Source organism: Orbicella franksi, chromosome 14, assembly GCF_964199315.1.
Source record: "Orbicella franksi chromosome 14, jaOrbFran1.1, whole genome shotgun sequence".
NCBI classification, from domain to species: domain Eukaryota; kingdom Metazoa; phylum Cnidaria; class Anthozoa; order Scleractinia; family Merulinidae; genus Orbicella; species Orbicella franksi.
The window spans coordinates 5116423-5144220 of record NC_138158.1 but is presented as its reverse complement, the minus strand read 5'-3'; the positions used below and the strand labels follow the sequence as shown (position 1 = coordinate 5144220).

At 40.6% G+C, this 27798-nt stretch overlaps 1 protein-coding gene and 1 non-coding gene across 2 annotated transcripts in view; one reads left to right on the top strand and one right to left on the bottom strand.

The window, feature by feature from the left end:
- Window positions 1–27798, top strand: part of LOC145468730 (uncharacterized) — a 181602-nt gene that overhangs the window by 9364 nt on the left and 144440 nt on the right. Inside the window, exons 11-37 of the mRNA XM_081452434.1 lie at window positions 310–491; window positions 1327–1470; window positions 2045–2186; window positions 3447–3769; window positions 4481–4628; window positions 5286–5614; window positions 10144–10285; window positions 11052–11374; window positions 11951–12092; window positions 12679–13004; window positions 13213–13354; window positions 14167–14471; window positions 15540–15678; window positions 16089–16405; window positions 16791–16932; window positions 17499–17821; window positions 18461–18602; window positions 19203–19528; window positions 20133–20274; window positions 21054–21376; window positions 21639–21783; window positions 22160–22491; window positions 23539–23680; window positions 24226–24548; window positions 25010–25249; window positions 25396–25412; window positions 25905–26283. Coding sequence (XP_081308560.1) covers window positions 310–491; window positions 1327–1470; window positions 2045–2186; window positions 3447–3769; window positions 4481–4628; window positions 5286–5614; window positions 10144–10285; window positions 11052–11374; window positions 11951–12092; window positions 12679–13004; window positions 13213–13354; window positions 14167–14471; window positions 15540–15678; window positions 16089–16405; window positions 16791–16932; window positions 17499–17821; window positions 18461–18602; window positions 19203–19528; window positions 20133–20274; window positions 21054–21376; window positions 21639–21783; window positions 22160–22491; window positions 23539–23680; window positions 24226–24548; window positions 25010–25249; window positions 25396–25412; window positions 25905–26283 — 6080 coding nt within the window. The remainder of the gene's footprint in view (window positions 1–309; window positions 492–1326; window positions 1471–2044; window positions 2187–3446; window positions 3770–4480; window positions 4629–5285; window positions 5615–10143; window positions 10286–11051; window positions 11375–11950; window positions 12093–12678; window positions 13005–13212; window positions 13355–14166; window positions 14472–15539; window positions 15679–16088; window positions 16406–16790; window positions 16933–17498; window positions 17822–18460; window positions 18603–19202; window positions 19529–20132; window positions 20275–21053; window positions 21377–21638; window positions 21784–22159; window positions 22492–23538; window positions 23681–24225; window positions 24549–25009; window positions 25250–25395; window positions 25413–25904; window positions 26284–27798) is intronic.
- On the bottom strand, window positions 26993–27078 carry Trnam-cau (transfer RNA methionine (anticodon CAU)). The gene is given in 2 exon segments: window positions 26993–27028; window positions 27042–27078. It is a non-coding gene; the product is annotated as a tRNA-Met (tRNA).

Genomic DNA, 27798 nt, shown 5'->3' with positions numbered 1-27798 from the left:
AAGTATTTTTGACGAGTTCGAGGAAATGTGGTCAAACATTGTCTTGAATGTTTGATATATCTTCTCAATCGAAACTAAAACTAAATAAAAAATTAGGAAATAAAATGGTAAAAATCCTTGCTAATTAAGATTAGATATCCAAACACTGTCGCGATCATTATTCCTTTGTTTAAACTTGATGAATTATTAATGGCTTTGAGAGATGACGACACAACAGCTTCATTCTTAGGCAGAACATACCTACAAAATTTACATGACCAAATAAAGTTATGCAGTTTCTCTTAGGCTAACACTTTTCATCTGTTCTAGGCCCTTTGTGTAACCAGCCAATGGGAATGCAGAGTGGACGGATTGGGAATAAGAGAATCACTGCCTCATCTAACTGGGATCGATACCATGCTGCCTTTCGCGCCAGGTTACATCATTCTAAACGTGGGCGTTACGTTGGATCCTGGTGTGCAAAAACAAACAACCGACACCAATGGCTTCAGGTAACAAAAAACTCTGACCATAAAGTGAAGGAAACGTAAACCAGCTTTGTTGAGACCACGTTGCACTTATTCATTCTTATAGTAAAGTTCTTATTGTTACTGGTATAAATTTACGAACGTCCTATCGTGAATGCCGTTCTCTTATGGAGTGTATGCACATGACGTCATGGCAGCCATATTAGGGAGCTCAAGCACGCGCGTTTTTGAGACGCGTACGACAACCGGAAGAGAAGATTTCGCATGCTAGGACCGTATTGTCTCCCAGATTTTTTATACTACTCTTCTCTAATGAAGAAAAGATACTTAGCAATGTGAATATGGTTGTGTGAGGACAAGTCAAAAGTGAAGGTAGCTCACTTCCGGCTACCGTCCGCGTCTCAAAAACGTGCGTGCTTGAGTTCCCTACTGGTGTTCCAAAACAATGAAACGGTGGCCATGTTGATGTACCAAACCAATCCTGTGGGAGTTCATTACTTTTCTTATGGAAACACTTTCTTTTGTTCCAATAAATTTGCATGGCTGCTGGACAGGCTTTATTGGCTACGCTACTCACTATCTATTCTACTGTAGATGGTGACTAGTCTAGCGGTGTGCAGTTTTAAACAAATGGCGGCCTTTTCTTTGCGTCTTCTAAGTGTCTGTGAAGAGGATTTAGATAGAGTTTTAAATGACTAGATTCATAATGAAACAATCGCTCACGATTTCTATGCGTGATTATTGACGAGCGCTGTGCCCTCATCAACTAGAAATAAGAATCTCGAGCTCATAATCTGATTGTTAAATTTGTCCGTCCATACTAAATTGCGCTTTTCTGATGTTTTGTTTTTCCGCACAGGTTGACTTTCTTAAGGCGGTTATTATCGTAAGAGTAGCGACACAGGGTAGGCAGGACTATAGGCAATGGGTCACACATTACTACCTGAGATACGCGCTGGACGGAATTCACTTCGTCGACTACAAGCAAAAACACGGGAGAAAGGTTCGTATAATACAAGTTGAAATCTTTTTGTACATATGGAACTGTGCAAAAGTAGTGCAATTTAACTGATTTTGTAAAATTTTGCCCTTCGTCCTTCTGTAAGCCTACAAAAAACGTTTATTTTGCGTTCTTTCTCTTTCAGTTTATGTTAATCAAAACATGCGTGTACATAACGAACTTTCGAACGAATTTTCGAAGACTTGAAGCGTATTTTCAAGACCTGATCGAGCGAAAGCTCGTCGCAAAGTTTTACGAAGCCAGGCGAAATTTCACGAAATTTTGTATCAGTAGAAATAATGGGTTTCCGAAGTTTTGAAGAAACCTTTCCTAATTTTTTTCCAAACGAAATTTCGTTCATTTTCGTCGAAAACCTCGAAATTCTCGAATTTCATCGGATTTCGTTTGAATTACTTTTGCACAATACTGAAAAAGCCTTTTTGCGTTGAGGCCGAGAAAAAAAAAATCACGCGTAACAACATTTTTAATTGGAAACCGGAAGAACGCAACGGGGCTGTTTTCGTTGGAAAGTGCACCGTTGGTCTCACCTTGGGTATTGTGGTTTGTTTGTTAACAGTATTTCCCAGGAAACCGAGATCAGAACACTGTGAAATCATACCCGCTGGTGCCAAATATCAAAACAAGGTACATCCGTATCATGCCTTGGCACTGGTATGGACACATCTCCATGCGAGCAGAGTTCTATGGATGCTTTGCAGGTTGGTGGAAAGTAAAGAAATAGAGATACTACGATTATCAGTTGAAACGGACCTAGTTGCTGGTAACAACAACATGATTTGAACGTTAAAACCTGGTCACCAAACGTCTGTTGCGCCTTGCTCAACTGATAATCGTAGTATATTTACTCATTATAGGCCAGTTTATATTTGTGTTCTCAGCGACTTGACCTATGAATGCAAACGAGGTTGGAGGTAATCCTGCTTTGATACAAACCTCTCTGCTTTTCTTATTCAAATGCAAACTAGTTAGCATTGGAACAACTTTGATTTACACAACAAAAGCAGTGAGGTTTTTATCAAAACAGCGTCACCTCCAGCCTCAGCTCCCATTCAAAGGCCAGGTCACTGAGCAAACATCTACTTTGTAGTAGGGCTAAGATTTCCAGTTACCATACCAGCGCAATGCAGCTTTTACACATGTTTTGATTCACAGACCAAAGCAATCAACTATCCAATCAGCGCGCAGATTTGGAGTCACATGGTGCGAGGTCTGATTTTAAGAAATTTTTTGTTGATCTAACTCACTGCCACAAAACTCGAATTTGAATGAAACAGTCTTGCAATCTACTTTCCTTATATTTCCTGGCCGAAAATCAACGGATTTTTGTCACGCTTGAGATCCAGTAAGGGTTTCACCAAAAAAGAAAAAGATCCTGCGGAATAATAACCATTGAAACAATCGTGCAAAGCAAGCAACATAAAAAAAATATATGGAGTAACTCGAAACAGACTTCTTGCTTGGAAAAATTAACCATTGGTCCATTCCTTCTGCTTCCGTTTCCAGCAACGTTAATGATCCCTGTTTTAACAATAACGACTCTTGTAATTTGCGTAAATGATTCTAGAAACGCTAACAATTTTGACAATGTTAATATTTTAGTACCTGGCAAATTTTGCTGTGAAATTAATATATCTAACATTAATGACATTGTCACGTAAATGTCTCTTAATTATTTACACAAACCTGGGCCCCGTTTCTTGAAAGCCCCGGAAACTTTTCGAACCAGGAAAGCCATTTTTAAGTAGTCTGTATCTAAAAACAGAGGGGTGTATACGCCTGAAACTTTTTGTATGAAGAGAACCTCTCTTCATGTTAGGAATATGTGAATAAAACAGTTCTGTAATCGTAAGGTTTGAGATTTTGCTATGGCCTTCCGGGTGCGAAAACTTTTCGAGACCTTCGAGAAACGGGCCCCTGATCACGGCAAGGCTTAAAACCTTTATCTCTTTCCTTTTCAGATCATTGTAAGATGCCTCTCGGTTTGGAAGATTACCGCATACCTAGCAGCGCACTAAGTGCTTCTTCATCCTGGAACCACGTCCACGGCCCAGACCGTGCTCGAATCAACCAGCCCAACGGGCACGGCCGAGCAGGAGCCTGGGTAGCTAGAGGCAGAAACGCACATCAGTGGCTGCAAGTGGAACTGTGCCGGCCGGCCAAAATTACAGGCGTGGCTACACAGGGTCGACACGATGCCCACCAGTGGGTGACAACTTACACTGTTAAATATAGTCTAGATGGAAAACGGTTTAGAGCATATATGGAGTATGGAAGAAATAAGGTTTGTTGTGATTCTGTTTTATTACCAGACTACGAGTAGTCCCTCAGATCTTTCACTTATTCCGTCAAGTGCGACGAGATAAAAAAGGCGCGAGAAAAAATAGCCGCGCTAAATCTGGGGGCCAGAAGGGTTTTTTTTCTCTCTCACGCCCGCTTCTCGTTGTCAGATTTCGTCGGCCAAAGCAAAAGAACGACAACTCGTAGTCTACTTTTCTACTTGTGTGGCAAATAATTTTCTCAGGACTTTTCTGTCTATTGGAAATTCCCGAAATTTTAATCCAGCCCGCAGAAGCCCTTTTCTCTCGTTTATTTTTGTGGTTTTTCGCCACTCGATCGACGATCCGTGAAGAAAACAGTAAAAAAGCTCTCATTGCACATAATTGCCCTTACGCGGGAAGCTAAGTTATGGAAGGATACCCGCAAATGCCGAGGCAAGAGGCGGCTAAATGTGGGAATTTAGCCATTTCCGCGTGACAGGCTAATTTCAATAGGCCATTTCCGAGTTACCTTGTGCCTCTGTTTCAAAACAAGTCTTCGTCCAAAATCTTTCATATGAAAATGAGTTTGATTTGCATGAAAATGAACCTGTAGGCAGAACGCATTTCCATATGAACGGTTTCGCGCAAAGACTCGTTTTTGATACAGAGGCAAAAAGCGACTCGGAAGTGGCCTATTCCTTAAAAAAAGTTTTCTTTTCTTGATTTGCTTTTAGGTGTTTCAAGCGAACTTTGATCGCTATACAATCGTAGAGCATGAACTGGCGCCTCCAATCCGAGCCAAGTTCATTCGTTTTCATCCCAAGGCTTTCCGAAGCTATGTTGCTATGCGAGTGGAGATCTATGGCTGTTACTATGGGGGAGGTGAGTGAGGAACTTCTCATTCCCTTGGACTTACAGTTTTAAAGAGGTTTCTCCTCGTTTTCTCGATAGAGATAATCAAATATTAATGTAGGTAGAAGAACCTGGAGGGGTAAAATGAAAACTGGGATTTGCCTATGTTTTTTTCACTGGGGAAATGTGAATTGGGTCCCTGGAACTAGGAATTGCAAGCCATAAAGGTGGGAATGGGGCTGGGACTTGGGCCAAAATAGGCTGGAAATGGTATCTGGGAAAACCTGAATTGGGCTGGAACATTGAATCTGTAACCCCCTTCAGGATTTCTAGGTAGTAATAACTTTAAAAACAAAGTTAAACCTAACAGAAACAGGCAAGAGCTAAGGTAATGTACTGATGACGTCCTGGAAAACCCTATTTGCACACGGTTTCTAGATCCCATTAAGTTTTTCTTTCAAAAATTCATTGAAAGCGCAGTTTTTTATGCTATGTAGATGTTGTTGGATTAGCATGAGGTCCGTATTCAGGATTTATAGACCGAGTCGATGTCGGCTAGGTCCATAAACTCGCAAAATGAGAACAAGGCAAAATATTCGCCAATGGAACTGGACAAGCAACTACGTCCCATAAACCTGGTTGGATGTTACTGTTTAAAACGCTTTGTTGTTTTGTTTCACCAAACAGCACGTTTCTGTACGAACCCCGTTGGGATGCAAAATGGACGAATCAAAAACCGAGCCATTACTGCCTCGTCGTACCACAACCATTTCCACGCTCCATGGCTCGCCAGGCTTCACCGCCGAAAGCATGGCCGCTTCGTCGGATCGTGGGCAGCCAAACACAATAACCACCATCAGTTTCTACAAGTCGACCTTGGGCGGACGATGAAGGTCACTGGGATTAATACCCAAGGAAGGTACGATGCTAGCCAATGGGTGACCGCCTATTATGTTCTCTACAGCTCGGATGGCATGTACTTTGCTAAAGTGAAACACTGGTGGAACGTTGTGAAGGTTTGTGACTAAATTGATTTATGAAATGATTTCCCTATTTGCAACTGAGAAACTGGGTGTTGGAGACGCGTTTGAGTATTATTTAGCACGCTGGAATCCGGATTGGGTGGTTCGGGCTTGAGCCCTGGTCGGGAACATTGTGTCGTGTTCTCGGGCAAGACACTTCACTCTCACAATGCCTCTCTCCACCCAGGTGAATAAATGGGTAACGTTTTTCTTAGTACCTAGCTGGTTTTTCTCTTTACATCAATACAGTCTACTGTCGCCTAGAGCTTCATCTCTCGATATTGGGCTCCCATCTCTTTCACGGATTAAAAAGAGGATCATGTCAAACAACAGCCATATAAGTCGAATATTGCCGCCATCTTGAAGCGAAGTGCCACATTTCTGGTCTAAAACATTTTTATTTAGTAGCTTGGTATTTTTGCGTGGATATCAAGATATAAAACTGTAGCGTAAAACTTCATCTCGCGATGATAGAATCCCATCTCTTCAACGGGTGAAAAAGGGAACTGTGTCAAACATCCGCCATGTTAGTCTAATATGTCCACCATGTTGAAATGAAGTCCAAAATCTCAGGTCTAATAACGTTTCCGTTAGTACGTTGCTAGTTTTCTCTTTACTTCAAAACAGTCTAATGTCGCCTAGAGCTTCATCTCTCGATATTAGATTCCTATCTCTTTCACGGGTTAAAAAGGGGATCATGTCAAACAACAGCCATGTAAGTCGAATAGTGCCGCCATCTTGAGACGAAGTTCAATTTTTCTGGTCTAAAATATTTTTCTTTAGTAGCTTGGTACTTTATGTGTGGATATCAAGATATAAAACTGTAGCGTAAAACTTCATCTCTCGATGATAGAATCCCATCTCTTCAACGGGTGAAACTGTGTCAAACATCTGCCATGTTAGTCTGATATGACCGCCATGTTGAAATGAAGTCCAAAATCTCAGATCTAATAACGTTTCCGTTAGTACGTTGCTAGTTTTTCTCTTTACTTCAAGACAGTCTACTGTCGCCTAGAGCTTCATCTCTCGATATTAGATTCCTATCTCTTTCACGGGTTAAAAAGGGGATCATGTCAAACAACAGCCACGTAAGTCGAATAGTGCCGCCATCTTGAGACGAAGTTCAATTTTTCTGGTCTAAAATATTTTTCTTTAGTAGCTTGGTACTTTACGTGTGGATATCAAGATATAAAACTGTAGCGTAAAACTTCATCTCTCGATGATAGAATCCCATCTCTTCAACGGGTGAAATTGTGTCAAACATCTGCCATGTTAGTCTGATATGGCCGCCATGTTGAAATGAAGTCCAAAATCTCAGATCTAATAACGTTTCCGTTAGTACCTTGCTAGTTTTTCTCTTTACTTCAAGACAGTCTACTGTCGCCTAAAGCTTCATCTCTCGATACTGGGCTCCCATCTATTTCACGGGTTAAAAAGAGGATCATGTCAAACAACAGCCATATAAGTCGAATATTGCCGCCATATTAAAACGAACATCAACTTTTCTGGTCTAAAACATTTTTATTTAGAAGTTTGGTACTTTTTGTGTGGATATCAAGACATACAACTGTAGCGTAAAACTTCATCTCTCGATGAGAGAATCCCATCTCTTCAACGGGTGAAAAAGGGAATGATGTCAAACATGAGCCATGTTAGTCTAATATGGCCGCCATCTTGAAGCAAAGTTCAACATCTCAGATCTAATAACGTTTTCGTTAGTACCTTGCTAGAGTTTCTTTTTACGTCAAGACAGTCTACTGTCATCTGGAATTTCATCTCTCGATATTAGGCTCCCATCTCTTTCACGGGTTGAAAAGAGGATGATGTCAAACAACGGCCATGTTAGTCTAATATGGCCGCTGTTTTTGAACGAAGTGAAATATTCTGGTGTTATAAGTTTATATTTAGTAGCTGCTGCCTGGTAGTTTTTGTGTGAATATCAAGATATAAAACTGTCACGTAAAACTTCATCCCTCGATGTTAGAATCCCATCTCTTCAACAGGCGGAAAAGGGCATGATGTGAAACATCGGCCATATTAGTTTAATATGGCCGCTATCTTGAAACGAAGTCCAGCATCTCAGGTCTAATATAATTTTTCTTAGAACCTTGGTAGTGCTTGTCACTATATCAAGACAGTCTACTCTCCCCTGTTACTTCACATCATGAAATAAGAATCCCATCTCTTGAACGGGTTAAAAAGAGTGTGAAGTCCAAACAACAACCAATGTTTCACATCATCCTCTTTTTACGTTGATCTAATATGGTGGTTATCGTGGAAGAAAACCCAACATCTCAGCTCTAATGACGTTTTTCTTAGTATTTTGGTGGTTTTTGTCTTTGAATTAAGACAGTCTACTGTCGCCTGGAACTTGATTCCTCGAAACTAGAATCCCATCTCTTTCACGGGTTAAAAAGAGGATGAAGTCCAAACAACGGCCATGTTGGTCTAATATGGCCGCCATCTTGAAACAAAGTGTAAATTTTCTGGTCTAATAACTTTTTAAGTAGTAGGTTGGTAGTTTTTGTGTGGATATCAAAATATTAAAATGTCACGTAAAACTTCATCTCTCGATGATAGAATCCCATCTCTTCAACGGGTGAAAAAAAGAATGATGTCAAACATCGGCCACGTTATGCAAATATAGCCGAGATGTTGAAACGAAGTACATCATTTCAGGTCTAATAACGTTTTTCTTAGTACCTAGCTGGTTTTTCTCTTTACATCAATACAGTCTACTGTCGCCTGAAACTTCATCTCTCGATATTAGACTCCCATCCCTTTCACGGGTTAAAAAGAGGATCATGCCAAACAACAGCCATGTAAGTCGAATATTGCCGCCATCTTGAAACGAAGGTCAACTTTTCTGGTCTAAAAGATTTTTATTTAGTAGCTCGGTACTTTTTGTGTGGATATCAAGATATAAAACTGTAACGGAAAACTTCATTTCTCGATGATAGAATCCCATCTCTTCATCGGGTGAAAAATGGAATGACGTCAAACATCCGCCATGTTAGTCTAATATGGCCGCCATCTTGAAACGAAGTCCAACATCTCAGGTCTAATAACGTTTTCGTTAGTACCTGGCTACTTTTTCTCTTTACGTCATGACAGTCTACTGTCGCCTGGAACTTCATCTCTCGATATTAGGCTCCTGTCTCTTTCACGGGTTAATAAGAGGATGATGTCAAACAGCAGCCATGTTAGTCTAATATAGCCGCCCTCTTAAAACGAAGTGAACTATTCTGGTCTTATAACTTTTTATTTAGTAGCTTGGTAGCATTTTTGTGAATATCAAGATATAAAACTGTCACTTAAAACTTCATCTCTCGATGTTAGAATCCCATCTCTTCAACGGGTGGAAAAGAGACTGATGTGAAACATCGGCCATGTTAGTTTAATATGGCCGCCATCTTGAAACGAAGTCCAGCATCTTAGGTCTAATGTCATTTTTCTGAGAACATTGGTAGTCTTTGTCACTATATCAAGACAGTTTACTCTCACCTGGAACTTCATCTCTTGAAATTAGAATCCCATCCCTTGAACGGGTTAAAAAGAGGGTGAAGTCCAAACAACAACCAATGTTTCACATCATCCTCTTTTTTATGTTGATCTAATATGGTCGTCATCATGAAAGGAAACCCAACATCTCAGCTCTAATAACGTTTTTCTTAGTATTTTGGTAATTTACATTACATTACATTAAGACAGTCTACTGTTGCCTGGAACTTCATCTCTCGATATTAGAATCCCATCTCTTTCACGGGTTGAAAAGAGGATAAAGTCCAAAGAACGGCCATGTTAGCGTAATATGGCCGCCATCTTGAAATTTTCTGGTCTAATATATTTTTATGTAGTTAGCTTGGTAGATTTTGTGTAGATGCAAGATAATGTTATGTACTGAGTTATTGGTACTTATTTGGCTCTCGGTCAGGATGTACGGATCTCGCCATATTTACTGTAGACAAATAGCTCGTTTCCATTGCGTTTTTCTGAGTCACAAGTGATGTTTAATTTGTGTCAAATTTGTCAAAATTCCGAAGCAAAAATTTGAAAGCCAGCTTACCGTCATCAACCCGTGCTCTGTTCCCTGATAAAGCACGCTGTTTTAGCCAATCAGAGCGCACGTTATATGGAAACTTTATTATAAAATGCAATAAACAATTTTTGGATGAGGTTTTTGTGATATCTGGAATAATCAAAGTTGAGGTAAGTGTTATCAGCCGAAGAAGGCTGAGGCTGATAACACTAACCGAGACCTTGATTATTTCGGATAGCAGATTAGTGAATTATCTGTAGGTTGCGCTGTTTCCCAGAATTAATTATAGGCTTTTAGCCAATGAGAAGACGGATGGCAGCTACAATACATAATAATACGATTAATTATCCTACCTACTATACTAATACTTACATTACTCTCAATGTAATTACGATTACTGATGCTACTTACAGATAATTTAAATATAGCTTTACCTTCAGCTTGACAGTACAGATTGCTAAATGATGTATTCGTAATTTTGCAGCAATTCCAAGGCAACTTTGACAGGTATTCAGTCCGCACGCACGCCTTCAGGCCAGCTCTGTATGCTCGATACGTTCGCATTCAACCAAGAGGCTGGAGGTCGCATATTTCCATGAGGGTCGAGTTGTATGGATGTCCTTGGAGTAAGTGAATGTCTCAACAGTTTTTTTAAAAAGAGTCAGAACTAACAGAGGGAAAGAAAAATGTCCAAAAATCTTTGTATTCTTCGAAATTTCTGCTAGAAAAGGAATTGACTATCCCCAGGAAGTAATGCAAACTTTCAAACTGTTAGAGAAATTTGGGAGTTCTATTGCAAATGGGGAGATGGAGGTACTTGGACACCACTTTTTTCTACACAATAAATGTTGTTTTTTAATTCCATGGTTCACATAACTTTTAATTACGATTTTCTGAGAAAATTTTCTTTGAGAAAAGTTAATGGCCAGAGACAAAATTGTCTTTCCTCTCGCTTGAGAAACGATGTTGTCTTATTTATCCTTTCACTTAAAGTTTCGTTTTCACTTACTGCAAAGGTGAAATTCCCTTTTTTAGCCTTATATAAACTATAGCCTCCATGTGGGGCGAAAATATGCTCGGATGTTTGTCTGCAAACATTATCTGTTCCGAGAAGAGAACAGTTTTCCGAGAGCTTGGCTCGACGAAAACTGTGAGTTTTAGGGAAAAGATAATGTCCAAGAACAAATATCTGAACAAATATTTTCATGCCAAATGGTGGCTATTGTGTTTATTATCCTTCAAATACTTGTTGCAACACGCGCAGTTTTGAAAATTGGCGAATATCACTCGGATATTCACAAGTTTTAGCTGGGGAATATTCAGTCACGTGCCTCGTTTAGACCAATCACGTGCGAATCTTTTTAATGGAATATAATGATTAATATTTTTCAGATCACTGTGACATGCCGCTTGGTCTCGAAGACGGCCGTGTTCCAGACCCCGTCATGACCGCCTCCTCTTACAACAACATTTACGACGCGCCGTGGAACGCTCGACTTAACAGAAGGCGCTACAGCCGTTTCGGAGGAGGTTGGTCTCCAAGAAGGAACGACAGAATCCGGTTTCTGCAGATAGACTTCCAAGCGATGACTAAGGCGACACGTGTCGCCACGCAGGGAATGCACAATGCTAATTACTGGGTAACGAAATATTACATCAAGTATGGAAAAAATAAAGGCAGAATGGTTCCTTACCGTGAGGGAAGATCAACAAAGGTACGGTTATCATTGGCACTATTAAGAGTCAGTTTTCAACCAGTAATAGTCTTGCTTTGACTGACACTGCTGACTAGGATGTGCAAGATCAATAGGCCATTTTCAAGTTACCTTGTACCTCTGTTTCAAAACGAATCTTCATGCAAAACCTTTCTTAAGAAAATAAGTTTGATTTGCATGATGTGAACCTGTATGCGGAACTCACTTTTATATGAATGGTTTCGAACGGGGACTCGTTTTAAACAGAGGCAAAAGGCACATCGGAAATGGCTCATTGCTATCAGTTCTCATATCTTAACTCGAGGAAAGGCGAACGAGGCGAGTGCGATGTGCGACGAAGTGGGCTTTGGCGTAACTGGTGAAAGAACCAATGTCCTTCGCCCTTTTCGCACGAGATTAATGATCTTTGAAAAAAAGAGCTATTAGTGCGTTTGCCTTATTTAATTCAAATTATCCTTAAAATTGATATATTAGGACAATTAAACGAAATCAACTTCAATCGGTTTATTGGTTGAAATGGTTGTTTCAAGTGGAAGAAATGTGAGATTTACGTATATGTACGAATCTTGCTTGCAGATATTCTCAGGAAATTATGACAGATATATTATCGTTCAGCACAAGTTTGTCAAACCTCTGTATGGAAGATACTTTAGAGTTTACCCTGTGGCCTGGTATTCCTGGATAGGCCTGAGAGTTGAATTCTACGGATGTGTCTATGGTAAGAATTTCATTCATAACCTGGTGTTGCCTTTACATTGAATCATTCACAGTACAGTATTGTAATCTCATAACACATCTCATAACATATCTCATAACACTGCCAGTGTTCTGGCTAGGTTTTGTTGCCCTTTTTGTATCGCACGTGATGTACCTGTATTTTATACCATGCCATAGAAAATACAGCCAATCAGAGTACAGGAAAGCCGTTGTATATTCGACGGTATTACATCCAACCTTCCCATCATGTGCCGCGCGTATGACGCACTGATTGTTTTGTCTACTATATTTCCTATGGCATGGTATAAAATAGTTATGCAATGCTCTCTGGTATACCATCGAACATTCTCCTGTCACTTTTATTGTTTTGGTATACAAGTGGCTTGTGGGATATGGTATACCACTTGAAAGCGTTGCATTAACAAGTATATATTTGAGAAAACACTATATTTTGAAGATACGAACCTATGTGAAGGGTGCTTAACTGGGAAATTTCAGCCTAACAGTTTCTAAAATCTTAGGTTCTTATACACGAGCTTTTACTGTACTTTAAGTGTATACTACTCTAACACTTCTTTAAAACGTAGGAAAACGTTGTAACCAGCCTCTTGGAATGCAAAACGGTCGAATAAAAGGACGGCAGTTATCAGCCTCCTCGAGCTGGGACGGAAATCACGGTCCATCCAATGCCAGACTTCACTGGCGACGGCGAGGACCGCGCATAGGAGCCTGGTCCGCGCGTCATAACACTCGTTACCAGTGGCTTCAGGTTGATTTTATCCACGCCATGCGAGTCGTGAAGATCGCTACTCAGGGACGACAAGACGCCGCACAATGGGTGACTCAGTATTATCTTACCTACAGTCAAGATGGAGCGCATTTCGCCGAGTTTAAAAAGAATAGCAATCGAAAAGTGAGTATTTGGCTCCTGTTCGTTTTAATGCATATGCAATCTTATCGCAAAAAAGTTGACTGCGTACCTGTTTTTATTAAAAAGGTCTGCAACGCATACATTTATCTGCACCTCATGGTAATATAGCACGTTAACCTGACATTTTTTTCATCTAGAAGACATTATCTGATTCCTCTTTGTATCGTATTTATCTTTGTGTTCGTCACAGTACCTTACAGGTAACAGAGACCAAAACAGCGTTGTACAGCACCGATTGTTCCCGCAGATCAAAGCCCGCTACATTCGTGTCTGTCCTTGGGGCTGGCACCGACACATTTCCATGAGGGTGGAGTTTTATGGTTGTTCTGCAGGTATGTATTTAAATCTTCATCTGAGAGATCGTTTTTGTGCCATCTTAAACTAAGGACTCATCCACCGTTTAGTATCTACCAAGTGATGGTTTTCATGATAGGGGGGGGGGGGGGGGGATGGGGCGCGATGGCCTCATGGTTAGTGCGCTCGACTCCGGTTCGGGCAGTCCGTGTTCGAGCCCTGGCCGAGGACATTGTGTTGTGTTCTTGGGCAAGACACTTTACTCTCACGGTGCCTCTCTCCACCCAGGTGTATAAATGGGTACATGTACCGGCGAATTTAATATTAGGGGAAACCCTGTGATAGACCTAGCATCCCATCCAGGGAGGAGAAGAAATACTTCTAGTCGCTTCGTGCTGCAGAAGTGGGGATAAGCTCCGGCCTGATGGGCCACTTGGCTCGTATGCAGACGTTACTTTTACCAAGTGATGGTTTTCATCTTAAAAGTGTAAAGCTCAGTTCTACACAAAGTGCTCAGAAATTCTTACAACGGTAAGGTTCAGGATGTCGTCCAGTGCTTCAAAAAGCAATATTTTTGCGCTAGTGCCTATCTTTCTGCCTCCTTCAAAATAATATCTGAGCAGCCGTATATTGCCAAAAACGAGAGTTTAGGTCGCATGGAAACAAGAGAAATAGCAAGTAATAACATAGGCACGTAAGGCGTGCAAAGAGCTGGAGAGGCTGGATAAAAACAGAGATCGTAGGCATACAATGCGTACACAGAATGTTAGTTAGACTATAGATGCTAGGAAATAATGCTTTTGCTCGCACTACGATTAACTTATACTTTTCTAACAATTTTTCAACACAGGGCGCTGCTCGCTCCCACTCGGTCTCGAGGACAAACGTATCACAAACGGTCATTTCTCGGCATCTACGTATTACAATCACCACTTGGCACCATGGCATGGTCGGTTGAACCACCGCTGGTCATGGAGCGCTAGAACCAGAAATCACAATCAGTGGCTCCAAGTGAGCTTTGTGAGCGTTGTGAAGGCGACAGGAATTGGTACCCAAGGCAGGCAGGATGCTAATCAATGGGTGACGAAGTATATTGTATCTTACAGTGCGGACACGACCAACTTCCGGTACTACTCTGAAGGAAGAGGAACCAAGGTAAGTGTAACCAAAGGCATTAGTTTAAAGGAGCTCAGCATGGTATTTTGAGTGATTCTGGCCACTTAAAAAAATTACCTTTAAAAGAAGGAAACCTAAAAAGAATAGTTTACTCAGATAGGAAAACACCAAAGAGATAATAATAAACCATTAAGGAATAAGGATGGTGGAGGATGGAGAAGATTAGCACGGATTACAAACGACGAACTTGAAAAATTTAGGCTGAACTTTTCAAGAGCGCAAACCCTGACGCAGTTTATGCGTGAAAACTGAAATAAAGACAGGTATCACTACATCTAAAAAGTTTAAAAAATCAAGGTAGGCCGCGTGACCATGTGAGTTAGGGGGCTGGATTTACTGTATCAAACATGAAAGACCATGTTTGACCACATTTTCAAACACCTCGAAGTTCGTCAAAAACACTCTGCTACAAGTCGTATTTTTAACTCTCTTCTCGGTGTTTGGTAATGTGGTCAAACACGGTCTTTCGTGTTTCATTTATCTTCTCAATGGAAACTAAAACTATGGAGAAAATAGAGAGTTAAGTCTATGCTAATTAAGGTCAGATATCCAAACACCATCACGGTCATGATTTCGTTTTATTAAACGTGATCAATGAGTGTGATTAATGAGTGTGAGAAATGAAATTCGTGGTCAAATCTTCCACCATACTGGTAACTGGATTTGTTCTTGACAGTCTGAAGTTGGACTCGTCGACTTTCTCCAGAGCATAGTGGTGCTTTATACGCTGACAATTGCATTAAACCTCTTACCAACCTCAATCCCAGGCTCTCTCTTCCTTGTCTCCCTAGCCGTTGAGGAGAGAGAAAAGGGGGATCGAGTTTGGGATCTTACTTTCATTTTATCCTATATATTTGTAATTTTATCCAAGAAACAGAGAATTCAAGTAAAATTATTTGTCTTATATAGCTTTACGAGTCGAGTTATAATCTTGAGGATCTCTATCAATATAGTTTCAATTGTGCTTCTGGTAATTCACTATTGATTAAAATTTTGTGCAGAATATCTAATTTGTTTTACAATGCAATATTTTTCACTCTCAATCAGGTTTTCACTGGAAACAGCAACAGACATACGATCGTGTACCACGATTTTGTAAAACCTTTTAGCGCTGTGTACGTTCGCATCTATCCGAAGGGTTGGTACAGCTGGATATCTCTGAGGGCAGAAATCTATGGTTGCTATGGTATGTTTCAGTTTTTCTTCTGCAGATCTTTGTAATGACCGTTTTTTTTTTTTTGCCTAGACGAACAGTCAATATTTTGGTGAGTGTGTCAGGGTGATTCATTATGTGAGTAGCGTGACCGCGTAAGTAGCGTGACCTAACCATTTTGTAGTGCGAGTAGCGTGACTTAACAATTTCATATTGTAAGTAGTTTGACTTGACCGCCCTATAGTGTGAAAAGCGTGACTAAACAATTTTATTGTGTGGGAAGCGTGAGTAAACAAAAATATAGATAGATATATGATGAACGTGATTTTATCGTTTTGTAGCGTGCGTTAGCGTGACCTGACCATTTTAACGGGAGAGCAGAGATCTTCTCCTGCAAAAGATAAAATAAACAAATTCATGCATTTCCCATGTCCTCGTTTCAGTCTCCGTGTGTAGTAATCCATTGGTTAAAAGACTCAGTAATTCCAAGATTACCGCATCATCTGAGTACAACGGACATCACGCGGCTTGGCTGGGAAGACTGGGCCGAGTACGGCGTGGACCTTACGTGGGAGCCTGGTGCGCAAGACACAACAATCACAACCAGTGGATCAAGTTTGATTTCTCTCGACCAATGCGTATCACCAAAGTGGACACACAAGGAAGGCATGACGCTGACCAGTGGGTAACGCGCTATCTGCTGTCTTCCAGCTTGGATGGAATTCACTGGCAGATCTACAGGTTTAACAGCCAGGATAAGGTATGTGAGAAAATATCATTCCCTACTTTACAATTCCTCATAACTCACCCCCCCCCCCCACAAAAAAAAAATATTGTTGTGAGATGCTTTTGGGAATATGCAGAGCTCCCAAGAGCATTTAAAAATAATGGTTTATGGAAAATTTGGGGGCAAACAGAGTGAATTATGGGGAATTGGAAAGACAATAGGGTCATTCGCAGGCTTATGCCTATAATATTTTCTAAAGAAACTTTTATTGGGCTGCGACGGCCGACAGGTGAAACACTTGACTTCTGATAAAGGAAAATTAACCGCCGTAACGAGTTTGTGAAGCTGACGTTTGGAGCGTTAGTTAGCCTTTTGCTGGAGCTGATGCCAACTGTTAATCACTCACCTATCATTGCAGTACTTTCAAGGAAACCGTGACCGTAACAGTGTTGTCACGCAAGCCATCAATCCACCCATTTTGGCGCGATTTGTTCGCTTGCACCCGAAGGGATGGAGAAGTCACATCTCTATGAGGGTCGAGTTTTATGGATGTCGAGCAGGTAAGATCAAAATTTTAGGTCCAATTGAGATTCAAAACCTCTTTACTTAAACAACAATTTCGCAAAAACACGACAATTAAAATTTATCTTAATTCCACCTTTAATACAAAAATAACAAAGCTAACAAAAGTAAAGAATGCTTAAGGTGCTTTGACCTCTTCTAATACTAAACTCGACAATTCTGGATTTAAATTTGACAGGCCCAACATATTTTGTTCAAAATACCACAACTATTTTCCTACCTGGTGAAACTCGACGAACTACGAGCGAGGTGCCGGACGCGGGGAAACTCATTCTTGCCGCCAAATTAAAAGCTTGGAGACAGAAAATGTTTCATCACTTTTTACGATCTGATATGGGTTTTGGAATTACAAACCCCTTTTTGTGAATATCCAGTGCCGTATCCAGTGAGAAAAGTTGCTCTACGGCAGTGCCTTTCCTGTTAACATACATTGACGCCAGGACAGCACAGTTTGCTTAATCTTTCCTTACTGGTACCGTACAGGATTGCTACCGATTGGTTAGCTAATCTAACTCATGACATTATTCAATGATTCACTGAACAGATCCGTGCGATATTCCTTTGGGAATGCAAGACGGCCGGGTTACTAAGGGAATGCTGACTGCCTCCTCCATGTACAACCACCTTTATGGTCCGTGGAGTGCCAGGCTGCAGGCACGGAACCATGGCTCAACTCGAGGGGGCTGGATTGCAAAGTACCGCAACGCACATCAGTTTCTGCAGATTGACTTAGGAATTGCGACAAGGGTGAAAAGAATCGCTACACAGGGTCGGTATGATGCCAATCAATGGGTCAAGTCCTACACGGTTTCTTATAGCAATAATGGAGTGAGGTTCTTTCCGGTTAAACACGGAAGAAGAGTCAAGGTAACGTTACAGAAAACTTTTACAAATCGCGAAAAAGACTAACTTACTTTCTGGAGGGCTATTTTCCGGAGAGCTCAGTACAGGTGGTCACCAAGGGGTCGAGGAAAATTAAGGATTATAATCACATTTTAATTTTTTTTACAAAATTTGGTTACGGAATCCTTCGGAGGTTTTCGGGTTATCTTCGGTAGGCTTCGGCAGGCTTCTCTGGAATCTTGGAAGTAATTTTGTTCTCAACAAAAATTATGGAAAAATGTCCTATAGCTTAGCCTATCAAAATTAAATAATTTTAATCTCCTTATTATACAAGAAATTATTTCAGGAAAACTGGTTTTGAATAGCATTGATGCAGACAGAACTGAAAGCGAAATTTTTCTATAGTTCAAAGAGACTCAAGAACCTTTAATCATGATGGCTAAGTACCGCCTGGTGGACAACAGAATAGAGTGCAATAATAAAAACCATTTACTACTATGGTAATTCTTAAGCCATACTTTGTACCAGTAGCAGATGATTTCTGTACGTTTTTGTCAACGTGTTCCTTATCCCCCACTCGGGGGCAAGGAACTAAGCATCCTTCATTTAAGCTTTTTCTTCTTCTTCTTCTTCTTCTTCTTCTTCTTCTTCTTCTTCTTCTAGGTCTTCCAAGGTAACATGGAAAGAAATCTCGTTGTATTTCACAAGTTCAGACCTTCGTTGAAAACACGTTACGTTCGCATTCATCCGAAGACTTGGTACAGTTATATCTCCATGAGAGTGGAGCTGTATGGCTGCAGATTGGGTAAGTTGTGTTTCTATTTCCTGTATATTCTCGAGAAATTATAACTCTTACTATTTTAGATGTATTAATCTTCAAAATGGACCCAGTACAATGGCTAAATCCCTCTATGAGACGCCTACAGAGAATCATGGTCAGTTGTGTTCATCCAAACAAACATCTATCCAAGATGATGAATACAACTATCATGATCCCATGCAGGCGAATATCATAGAATCTTGACCATTTCTTAATTCGAATGTGTTAGCGTGGTTTATGTTTTTGAGCGAAGAGAGTTTTCTTGTGGTTTTCTACAAAAGATTTGGCACGAGAGAAGAGAAGAACAGTCTTTCTTAGTAGATCAATCTGTTTTTTGAACTCAGCTCAGTTCATTCCAATTTTTTCAAACGTTGTACAATAATGATGACAAAGCATTTGAACTTGCTAAGAGAACGGAAATGCCATCACATTATAAAAAAGCAAAATAGCTTTTAAATTGAGGCGCACAGCGTTAAAACTTTACTTTAGGCCAGAATATTACCGTAGAATATCGTGGTTGTCTTGTTCTGTTATTCGCCTCATTCTAAGGATTACATCCTCTATCTATTCTCTTTCCGGTTATAGGTCCACTCTGTAACCGACCAATGGGAATGCAGTCTGGCCGTCTTAAAAATCACATGATCACAGCCTCGTCCATATGGGACGTGAACCACGCCGCTCATCTGGCTCGTCTTCATAACCGTCGCCGCGGCAATGTTATGGGGTCATGGTCCTCAAGATACAACACTAGGTACCAGTGGCTACAGGTCTACTTCGGAGGAGCAGCCAAAATAATCCGAATTTCTACCCAGGGAAGACATGACACGAATCAGTGGGTGACACAGTATTATATAACGCACAGTTTGGATAGAGTTCACTTTTCAGAGTACAAAGAACGAAACAGCAGGAAGGTAATACGTGACTTTGTTATTTTTGTTTTTAATGCTTTTCTGATATGACCGAGGTCTTTATTCTGGCTACTTGAATTTGTTACTGAACGTACAGAGAAGCTAGCATTTATTGAGCTCGGGAGTAAAAGGTCAATTAATCGCGTTGCTTCAAGTCTCTTAATTTAGCACGTCGCAACTACTCACATCTTTCTTACAAATGTGTCCTTCAGCGCCAAGGTAATTGGAGCCATTCAATTGCTGGCCGACTGACATATCATAAGTCATTCTGGGTTTTGAGAGCGTTATCTTCAAACGACGAGAAAGAATTGAAGCGAGACAATTTTTTGTCCGATAGTACAGCTTGTGATAGCTTGCCCCGCGAAAGTCAACAGCAATGGCAAGCAGTAAAATGCAAGAAGACCAAGTAATAAGGTCCCAGTTTTTGCGTATAACGACAACAAGTGCTTTGCAGGTCTGTCTCATGTTATTTGCTCCGGGACGTCTGGGTTTCCCTCGTTTAAAGCTTCCTCCCGCTTAAAGCAGTTGCAGTATCATACAGTATGTTCATGTGACGTCATGGTGACGCAGTGGACGGCAAACTAAGTTTTCCTCTTTCGTATTTCAGTATTTCAGTGCTAACCGCGATCGCAACACGATAGTGTCACACCCCTTCATTCCTGCTATTCGAGGACAGTACATCCGAATACATCCATGGGGATGGCACGCTCATATCTCTATGAGAGTGGAGTTCTACGGGTGTCGAATCGGTAAACCTCATTAGTTTTAATATTTTAGTATTTTCATGGAATATAATACGGACACCAAAACTGATATAACATCTGACATCAGTCTAAAAGAGGGGCACGCGCATTGAACAAGACGAGACAAGGCAACATTTATTTGTATTGTAGTTTGCAGGATTAAATAGAACATAAAAATTTGAAATATGCATTGTAGCTGATCACCCAAAATAACTACAGAGCTAAACTAGTTGACTTGTTCCTGTCGTTAGCACTTTTACAAGCTCTATAAAAAACGCATCTTTTTAAAGTTATGAACAGCTTTGTAAATGATTGATAGTAATAGCACGCAACACATCTCACATATAAGATAACAACAACAACAATGACAATCCTTTATTTAAACACGATTTGAGTTGGTTTAAAGCGACAGATTTGCTTGTGGGGTCGTGTATACAAACGTTTAAGAAAAACAGAAATATGTACTGTAATAATGATAATCATATACGTATTATTTCATTCACATTAAGAAAACTAAAAATCCGTCACGTCCTTGCTTCGCGTTTGAATCGAGGTCGCAATTAAAGTCTAATTGTTTAATAAAAACGTCTTTTCTAACTTTGGCATAGAATTGCTTAAAATTATCAGTATAGTACCGGTGTGCTGTGTTCCAAAGTGCAGCTCCCCGGTAGCTGATCGAGTTTTTCCTATAGTACGAACAAAATCCCGGAGTTCTTAGATAACGTTCTTAGAGTTGTCGTCAAGTATTCAGTTAACCGTATTATTTTCGTACGAATTATTTTCAGACCGTTTCACGATGCCTCTCGGTATGGAAGACTATCGTATCCTCTCGGGTCATCTTCGGGCCTCGTCGTCGTACAACTACAACCACGGACCTGACCGAGCGCGTCTGAACATCTACAACAGTCATGGACGAACAGGGGCCTGGGTAGCAAAGTATCGAAACACCCATCAGTTTCTTCAGATTGACTTGCGGGAGTTGAGTATCATCAAAGGAATCGCTACACAAGGAAGAAGAGAAGCTCACCAATGGGTCACCAAATATCAGATGTCCTACAGTCGCTTCGGAGCTCGGTTTAGAAGCTATGTGTCATATGGACGCATCAAGGTAAGCAAACCCCTGTAATTTATTTCCAGAGGGTCCCCTACATAGATTTGGCGGGATGCGAGATGAGGGTAAAAATGGTGTCAGAATGTGGGATGACAGAAATAGGCCATATTCGTATTCTCAATATTGGACTGGCACTAGCTTGGAACTGAAGCCTAGGCGGGAGTCTTTTCAAATGCTCAAATTTCACGACTGCTTAGGTTGTGTGTATAACTGCGATGATCAATGATGTCTTCGTTTCTTTTCTTCTTTCAACGTTTAGGTCTTCATTGGTAACTACGACATTTATCACACAGTTTCACGTAAGATACTCCCCGCAATTAGAGCACGCTACATCAGGATACACCCTAAAGGCTGGCGTTCATATATTGCTATGAGGGTTGAACTTTATGGAGGACGATTGAAAGGTAATTATACGAATAAGATAGAGAGCTGAAAACAGACAAATGATCCGCGGTACCATGTTACGCTACAAAACAATCGTAAACTAGCAATACACTCATGCTAGATATATAACGCAAATGGAAGAAAAATGCACCGGACCTTTATCATAACAAAGAAAGAATCGAAGAATTAATTTTGCTAATTTTTTTACCTCTCATTTAATCCAGCCAGAGTAAAAGATACCTGTGCAACCAAAAAGCCTCACAATAATGACGTAGGACGGTGTAGCCGCTCTGATTGGAGCGTGAAGGGTGAAGTTAGTTAGTTTTACAGGCCATGATAAATCTATGACTGGTTTTAAGAACAGTAACCAATTTCATGCCGCGTTTTTTTTCTCAGAAAACTTTTGCGATGCCCCAGTGGGTCTCCAATCCGGTCGTATCAAAAACAGCCAAATCACTGCCTCCTCTCAGTGGAACAAACATCACGCACCATGGCTGGCTCGCTTGCACCGCACCAAACGAGGCCCTTATATCGGGTCGTGGTCTTCCCGCCATAACAACCACCATCAGTGGTTACAGATCGACTTCAGAAGAGCAATGAAGATCACTGGTATTGCGACACAAGGCCGACAAGATGCCGTCCAATGGGTGACTGCGTATTATATTTACTATGGTTATGACGGAGTGTTCTTCTCTAAAGTGAGGTACTGGTGGAATTATGCCGTAAAGGTAAGAAAGTTCGTTGATTTTATTCCATCATGTTTTGGTCTTTTTCTCAGTCTTTGTTTTATATTTACTTTTGTTTGTTAGAGTAATGTAGTTGTTGCTCTGGCAGTAGCAGCAGCAGCAGCAGCAGCAGCAGTAGTAGTAGTAGTAGTAGTAGTAGTAGCAGTAGCAGTGGCAGTAGCAGTAGTAGTAGTAGTAGCAGCAGCAGTAGTAGTGGTAGTAGTAGTAGTAGTAGTAGTAGTTGCAATTGTAGTAGTAGTATTGTATCTGTTAGTTGTATTATTTGTTAGATTTGTCCTTGTTATTTGTAGTGTTATTGTTAAGTAGAATCAATTCTTGTTAAAACGTTATGTTAGTGTTGTAAGTATCGGAAGTACTGTGAGCATTGTTGCTTTTTATTGTAATTGGTAAGTGATACAGGTGATGTAAGTAAGGGGCTATTCACATGATTCTGGAATGACTTTCATTCAGGAATGAGTTTCATTCTAGAATGAAGTTCGTGCTGCATTCACATGACACAATCGATGGGCCCAGGTTTTCGCGCCAGATCAGATTTCCGCCATCTTGTAAACGATACGCATGCGACACCCGCCCCAGACTACATGGTTTATGATTTTCGTTTTCACTTTACTTGATACAAGAATAAAATTTCATTCCAGAACGAGGATTTCTTTCAGATTGAAAACCAGAATGAACTCATTCCAGAATGGCTTGTAAGGAAATAAAATTTCGACTCGTTATCATGTAAACAGATACCGGCAGAGAAATATATGGGGATGGAATGAAGTCGTTCCAGAATGAAAATCATCCCGGTATCATGTAAACAGCCCCTAAGTTAAGTAATGTAAAATTGTAACTAAAGTGTGGTATTACAAAAGAGAAAAATAAAGAAAAAAAATAATAAAGGGGTATTTTTTTTGTCATAAGTTGGACCAGCCATGTTAAATTTTTCTAACGAGTTATTGTCTTGCGCTTTAATAAGTAAATTACTTTCACTTCAGTCCAAGATTTCTTCTAAGTTGCTTAAACCATTCTTTTGCATTCACACAGACTTTTCAAGGAAACCGTGATCAACTGTCTATCCAAACCCACCCAATCAACCCGGCAATATACTGTCGGTATGTTCGGATCATACCACGAGGCTGGCGAGCACATATTTCCATGAGACTGGAGTTGTATGGAAGTCCGTGGAGTAAGTAACTTAAAAAAAAGTATTTTACATACTCTTTTCACTATCTATTCTGTTGTAGCTAGTGATCAGCCTAGCAGTGTGCGGCTGGGAACATAATGGCGGTCGCTTCTTGGCGTTTTCGAAGTGCTTTTGCAGAGGATTTATGCAAATTTTGAACGACTAGTAGATTTACACTAAAACAATCAGATTATTCGCTCTCGATTTCTATGCGTAAGAGCTTCCTCGGGCTGCGCCCTCGATAGAAATCTCGAGCTCATAATCTAATTGTTAATTACGGGAAGATTCATCCCACATATGAAAACTTACTATGTGAAAAAAAATGCCTTCTGTCTCAGCCAATCAGCATTCGGTAATTTGCTCCGTATGCGATAAAAAACAAATTCTGGGAATTGGCGTATTTTGTTTCTCAGCGAGTATGTTGTGTTGTTTTGCTGGAATCGCCAAAGATATCCAGAGGACAGGCGGCTCTTAGACAACGAGACGTGATGGTGTTTTGGGAAAAAGTGCTTTTGCTTTAATACTGGTTTTTTTTTTCTTTGTTCCAGATCGCTGTGACATGCCACTTGGTCTCGAGGACAAACGCGTCCACAATAAGATGATACGCGCTTCCTCGTACTATAACTACTGGTGCGGACCTTGGAGTGGACGATTGAACGGGCGCAGACATGGTCGATACGGAGGGGCCTGGTGCGCAAAGAGGCGAGACAGACGCCAGTGGCTTCAGATTGATTTTGGCGCTCTTACAAAAGTGTATCGTATTGCTTCTCAAGGAAGACAGAACTCCGCCCAGTGGGTGAAGTCGTATTCTCTGTCATACAGCAAGAACGGATACAAGTTTATAACTTACAAAGAAGGAGGGCGAACCAAGGTTAGTTCGGAAACAGTCACAATCATGTTCCATAGCTTATTAACAAATAGGGAACGCGTTGGACAATCAAACGCCCGACGGTATGTATTACGGTACAATATTTCCGCGCGAATCGGTCTGTAGTTGATACGATGTACGCAATCGTGTTACGCGTCTGTATTAATGTACAATACGAAAGCAGCGTACAGTTATGACTGTGGACTTATCACTAGTGGTGACTAAAAGCTAAGAGAGAGACCTTGTCTCTTTTTTCCCTATCGGAACTTCGTGCCTCGTACGGAGAGCTTCGACAATTGTCGCTGGTATAGAAGATTTCTACAGGCGCGTAACACGATCGCATGCGCACTGCACGGTGACTCGAATCAGTAACAGACCGATTCGCGTAAATAGGACTCCTCTGCTCCCTGTGTTGTGAGCCGTGTTCTTGAAGTCTTGCATAACGTAATGGATTTTTATTTCAGGTATTCCCAGCCAACTACGATCAGCACGTGATCGTACGTCATAGACTCCGTCATCCAATCTTAGGACGCTACTTTAGATTCCACCCAATCACGTGGTATAGCTGGATATCAATGAGAGTGGAATTATATGGTTGTGTTGTCGGTGAGTTTGGATATCACTTCCGGTTCTCTGTTTTTGTTTACCCCCTGATTGTAAACATGCACATTAATATCATGGGTGACAAATTACTCCCTAATTTTGGCGCGAAATTTCAGCGTTAATCTATAATTTCACATGTGAAATAACAATATTGCCATGGGAACGTTTCGCGCAAAATTTCTCGATACAATAAACAAGTCAAAAGCCCGCGATTGTAAGCGTAATTAGTCATCTATGATATTAGAAGGTCACGGTAGTGAAACGGTACACTCGTAAAATTAAGAAATAATTTCACTTGCGTTTTGTCAAAATTCTAATTATTTCTCTCGCCTTTTAATTATTAAAATTTTGACAAAACACTCGGAAAATTATTTCCTTGTTTCCTCACCATTTGATTACCCATACTTATCATCAATCAAGGCCTGTGAGCTAGCAAGTACTTCATATTTTCTTTCAAGAGCGAGAGAAAACCTATTCAAAAACTTCGAGCTTTGACTAAGTTTAACGATTTTGTACCACCCAATTTGGAGAGACCACATTCAACTTCTGAATTAGTTTGTAGATTGATCTGAAACTGAATTCTTAAGTATGGCTTAAACATAACTTAAGCGCAGCAAACCTTTTTCACGTTTCTTTTATTTGAGTTTTGTTTAAACTAGCAGGTCGATAACTTGAGTACGGCCTTGCCTCAGAGCGAGGGCCAAACAGACCCAAACCCGCCTCGTGGTCACGGCTGTGTACAAAGGGCTAACTAAGGTTGATTAACGCTGTTCCATATTTTCATTCAAAAATGGTTATTCTTTACCTAGGTGCGCGATGCAACAAGCCTCTAGGAATGCAAAACGGCCGCATTCGCGCGGCACAAATTACCGCTTCGTCCAGCTGGGACAGGAACCATGCACCTAACAATGGCAGGCTTCATCTGCATCGTGTCGGCGCGCGAATGGGGGCCTGGTGCGCACGCCATAACAACCGTCTTCAATGGTTTCAGGTGAACTTTGGTCGCCCGACAAGGGTGGTGAAGTTCGCTACTCAAGGACGACATGACGCCCGTCAGTGGGTGACTCAGTATTATTTGACGTTCAGTCAGGATGGTGCACACTATGCCGAATACAAAGAAAACAGCAATCGAAAGGTATATACTACATACGCATTTAACAATTATTCTACGAGCACGCGTTTGATATGAGTTGGCTATAATCATCTTATATCTAACAAGCGCGAGTGGAATAACTGTTTTATTTACAGTCAAACCGGATGTTCTTTTGATGGGAACTTTGCAAACTTCCGCCTCAACATTGATATTTGATTGACAGTTTGCAAAGTTCTCATCTAAAGAACATCCGGTTTGACTGTAAAACTCCCCCAAAATATAGAAAAATAAACTAAAATAAAAATAAAAACGTCTCAAGAATTCACGCGTACGCTTACCGTATTTGTAGAGCATGGTATAATGGCTCATAATCCATGATGGCTAAGCCAATGAACCTGGCTATTGAATTGGATTATCCAATGATTCAGTTTTTAATAAAGATGTCTTTAAAGTTTCTGGTATAACTTCAGGTTTACTAGGCAAGTCTAGTTACAGAACAGATTGTTGTCTGAATCATTAAATTAAATCATTCGCTAGAGACTGAAACATTTATAGTGAAGACAAATTTAAAATAATTGAACAATTGACGTTGTTCAGGTGTACACATTTTTTAGTGACTTTAGAATGAGCGCCCTTCATATTAACAAGAGTGTTCAGTTTTTTCTCACAGTAAAAGCGCTGATCTTGCTCGTTTTATGGTCTCAATGGGCGGCAAAAATTAACGACATTCTTAGCTATATCAAAATATTCATGCCCCGTGTGAGGATCGAACTCACGACCTTCAGATTTCTAAGTTAGATTATGAGACTGACGCGCTGCCTACTGCGCCAACGAGGCATTTATGAATATCTAGACTGCTAGATTTAAAGTCATGAATGATCCTAAACCTGGGGTGCTTTCCAATCAACCAAAAACTCCGGTTTGCATTACCGGAAATTTCCAGTGGCGAATGGAAATATCATTTTTTAAAGCTATACCAAAAATGTCTGAAATTTCGTTACCGGGAATTTGAGTTCCACTTGATTTTCCTATCCGAAATGTCAGTAATTTTTGGTTATATAGCTCCCATTTCGGATTTTTCGGAAACTTTCGTAGGAAATTTCTGTACCATTTGAGCCCGTTTCAAGAGTTCCGGAATTTTCGGCTGAACTTACAGCGTCTCTTTTTCAAGTTAAGTTTGGACTGCCTGGCCCTTATTTTGCAGTAGGACTTGCTAGTTCTCTTATTCCAGCGTGTACAACCTAAAATGCGGGAGTTTTTTCGCAGCGAGTTTAACAGCAAACCATAACTTTAACTGGCCTTTACCCCAAGTGAGAATTAGTTCTCGGACTGGCTAGACAGACATCAAAAATAGTAAACATCCAAAAAGTGAATTTCTGTCTGGAAAACTCGGTGCGCAAAGGTTTTCCTATGTACCTCTACCTGAATTATCGCGTACCGACTCAAAAAAATAAATAAATAAATAAATAAATAAATATATAAATAAATAAATAAATAAAACCCTGTGCCCCGTATGAGGATCGAACTCACGACCTTCAGATTTCTCCGGTCACAGTT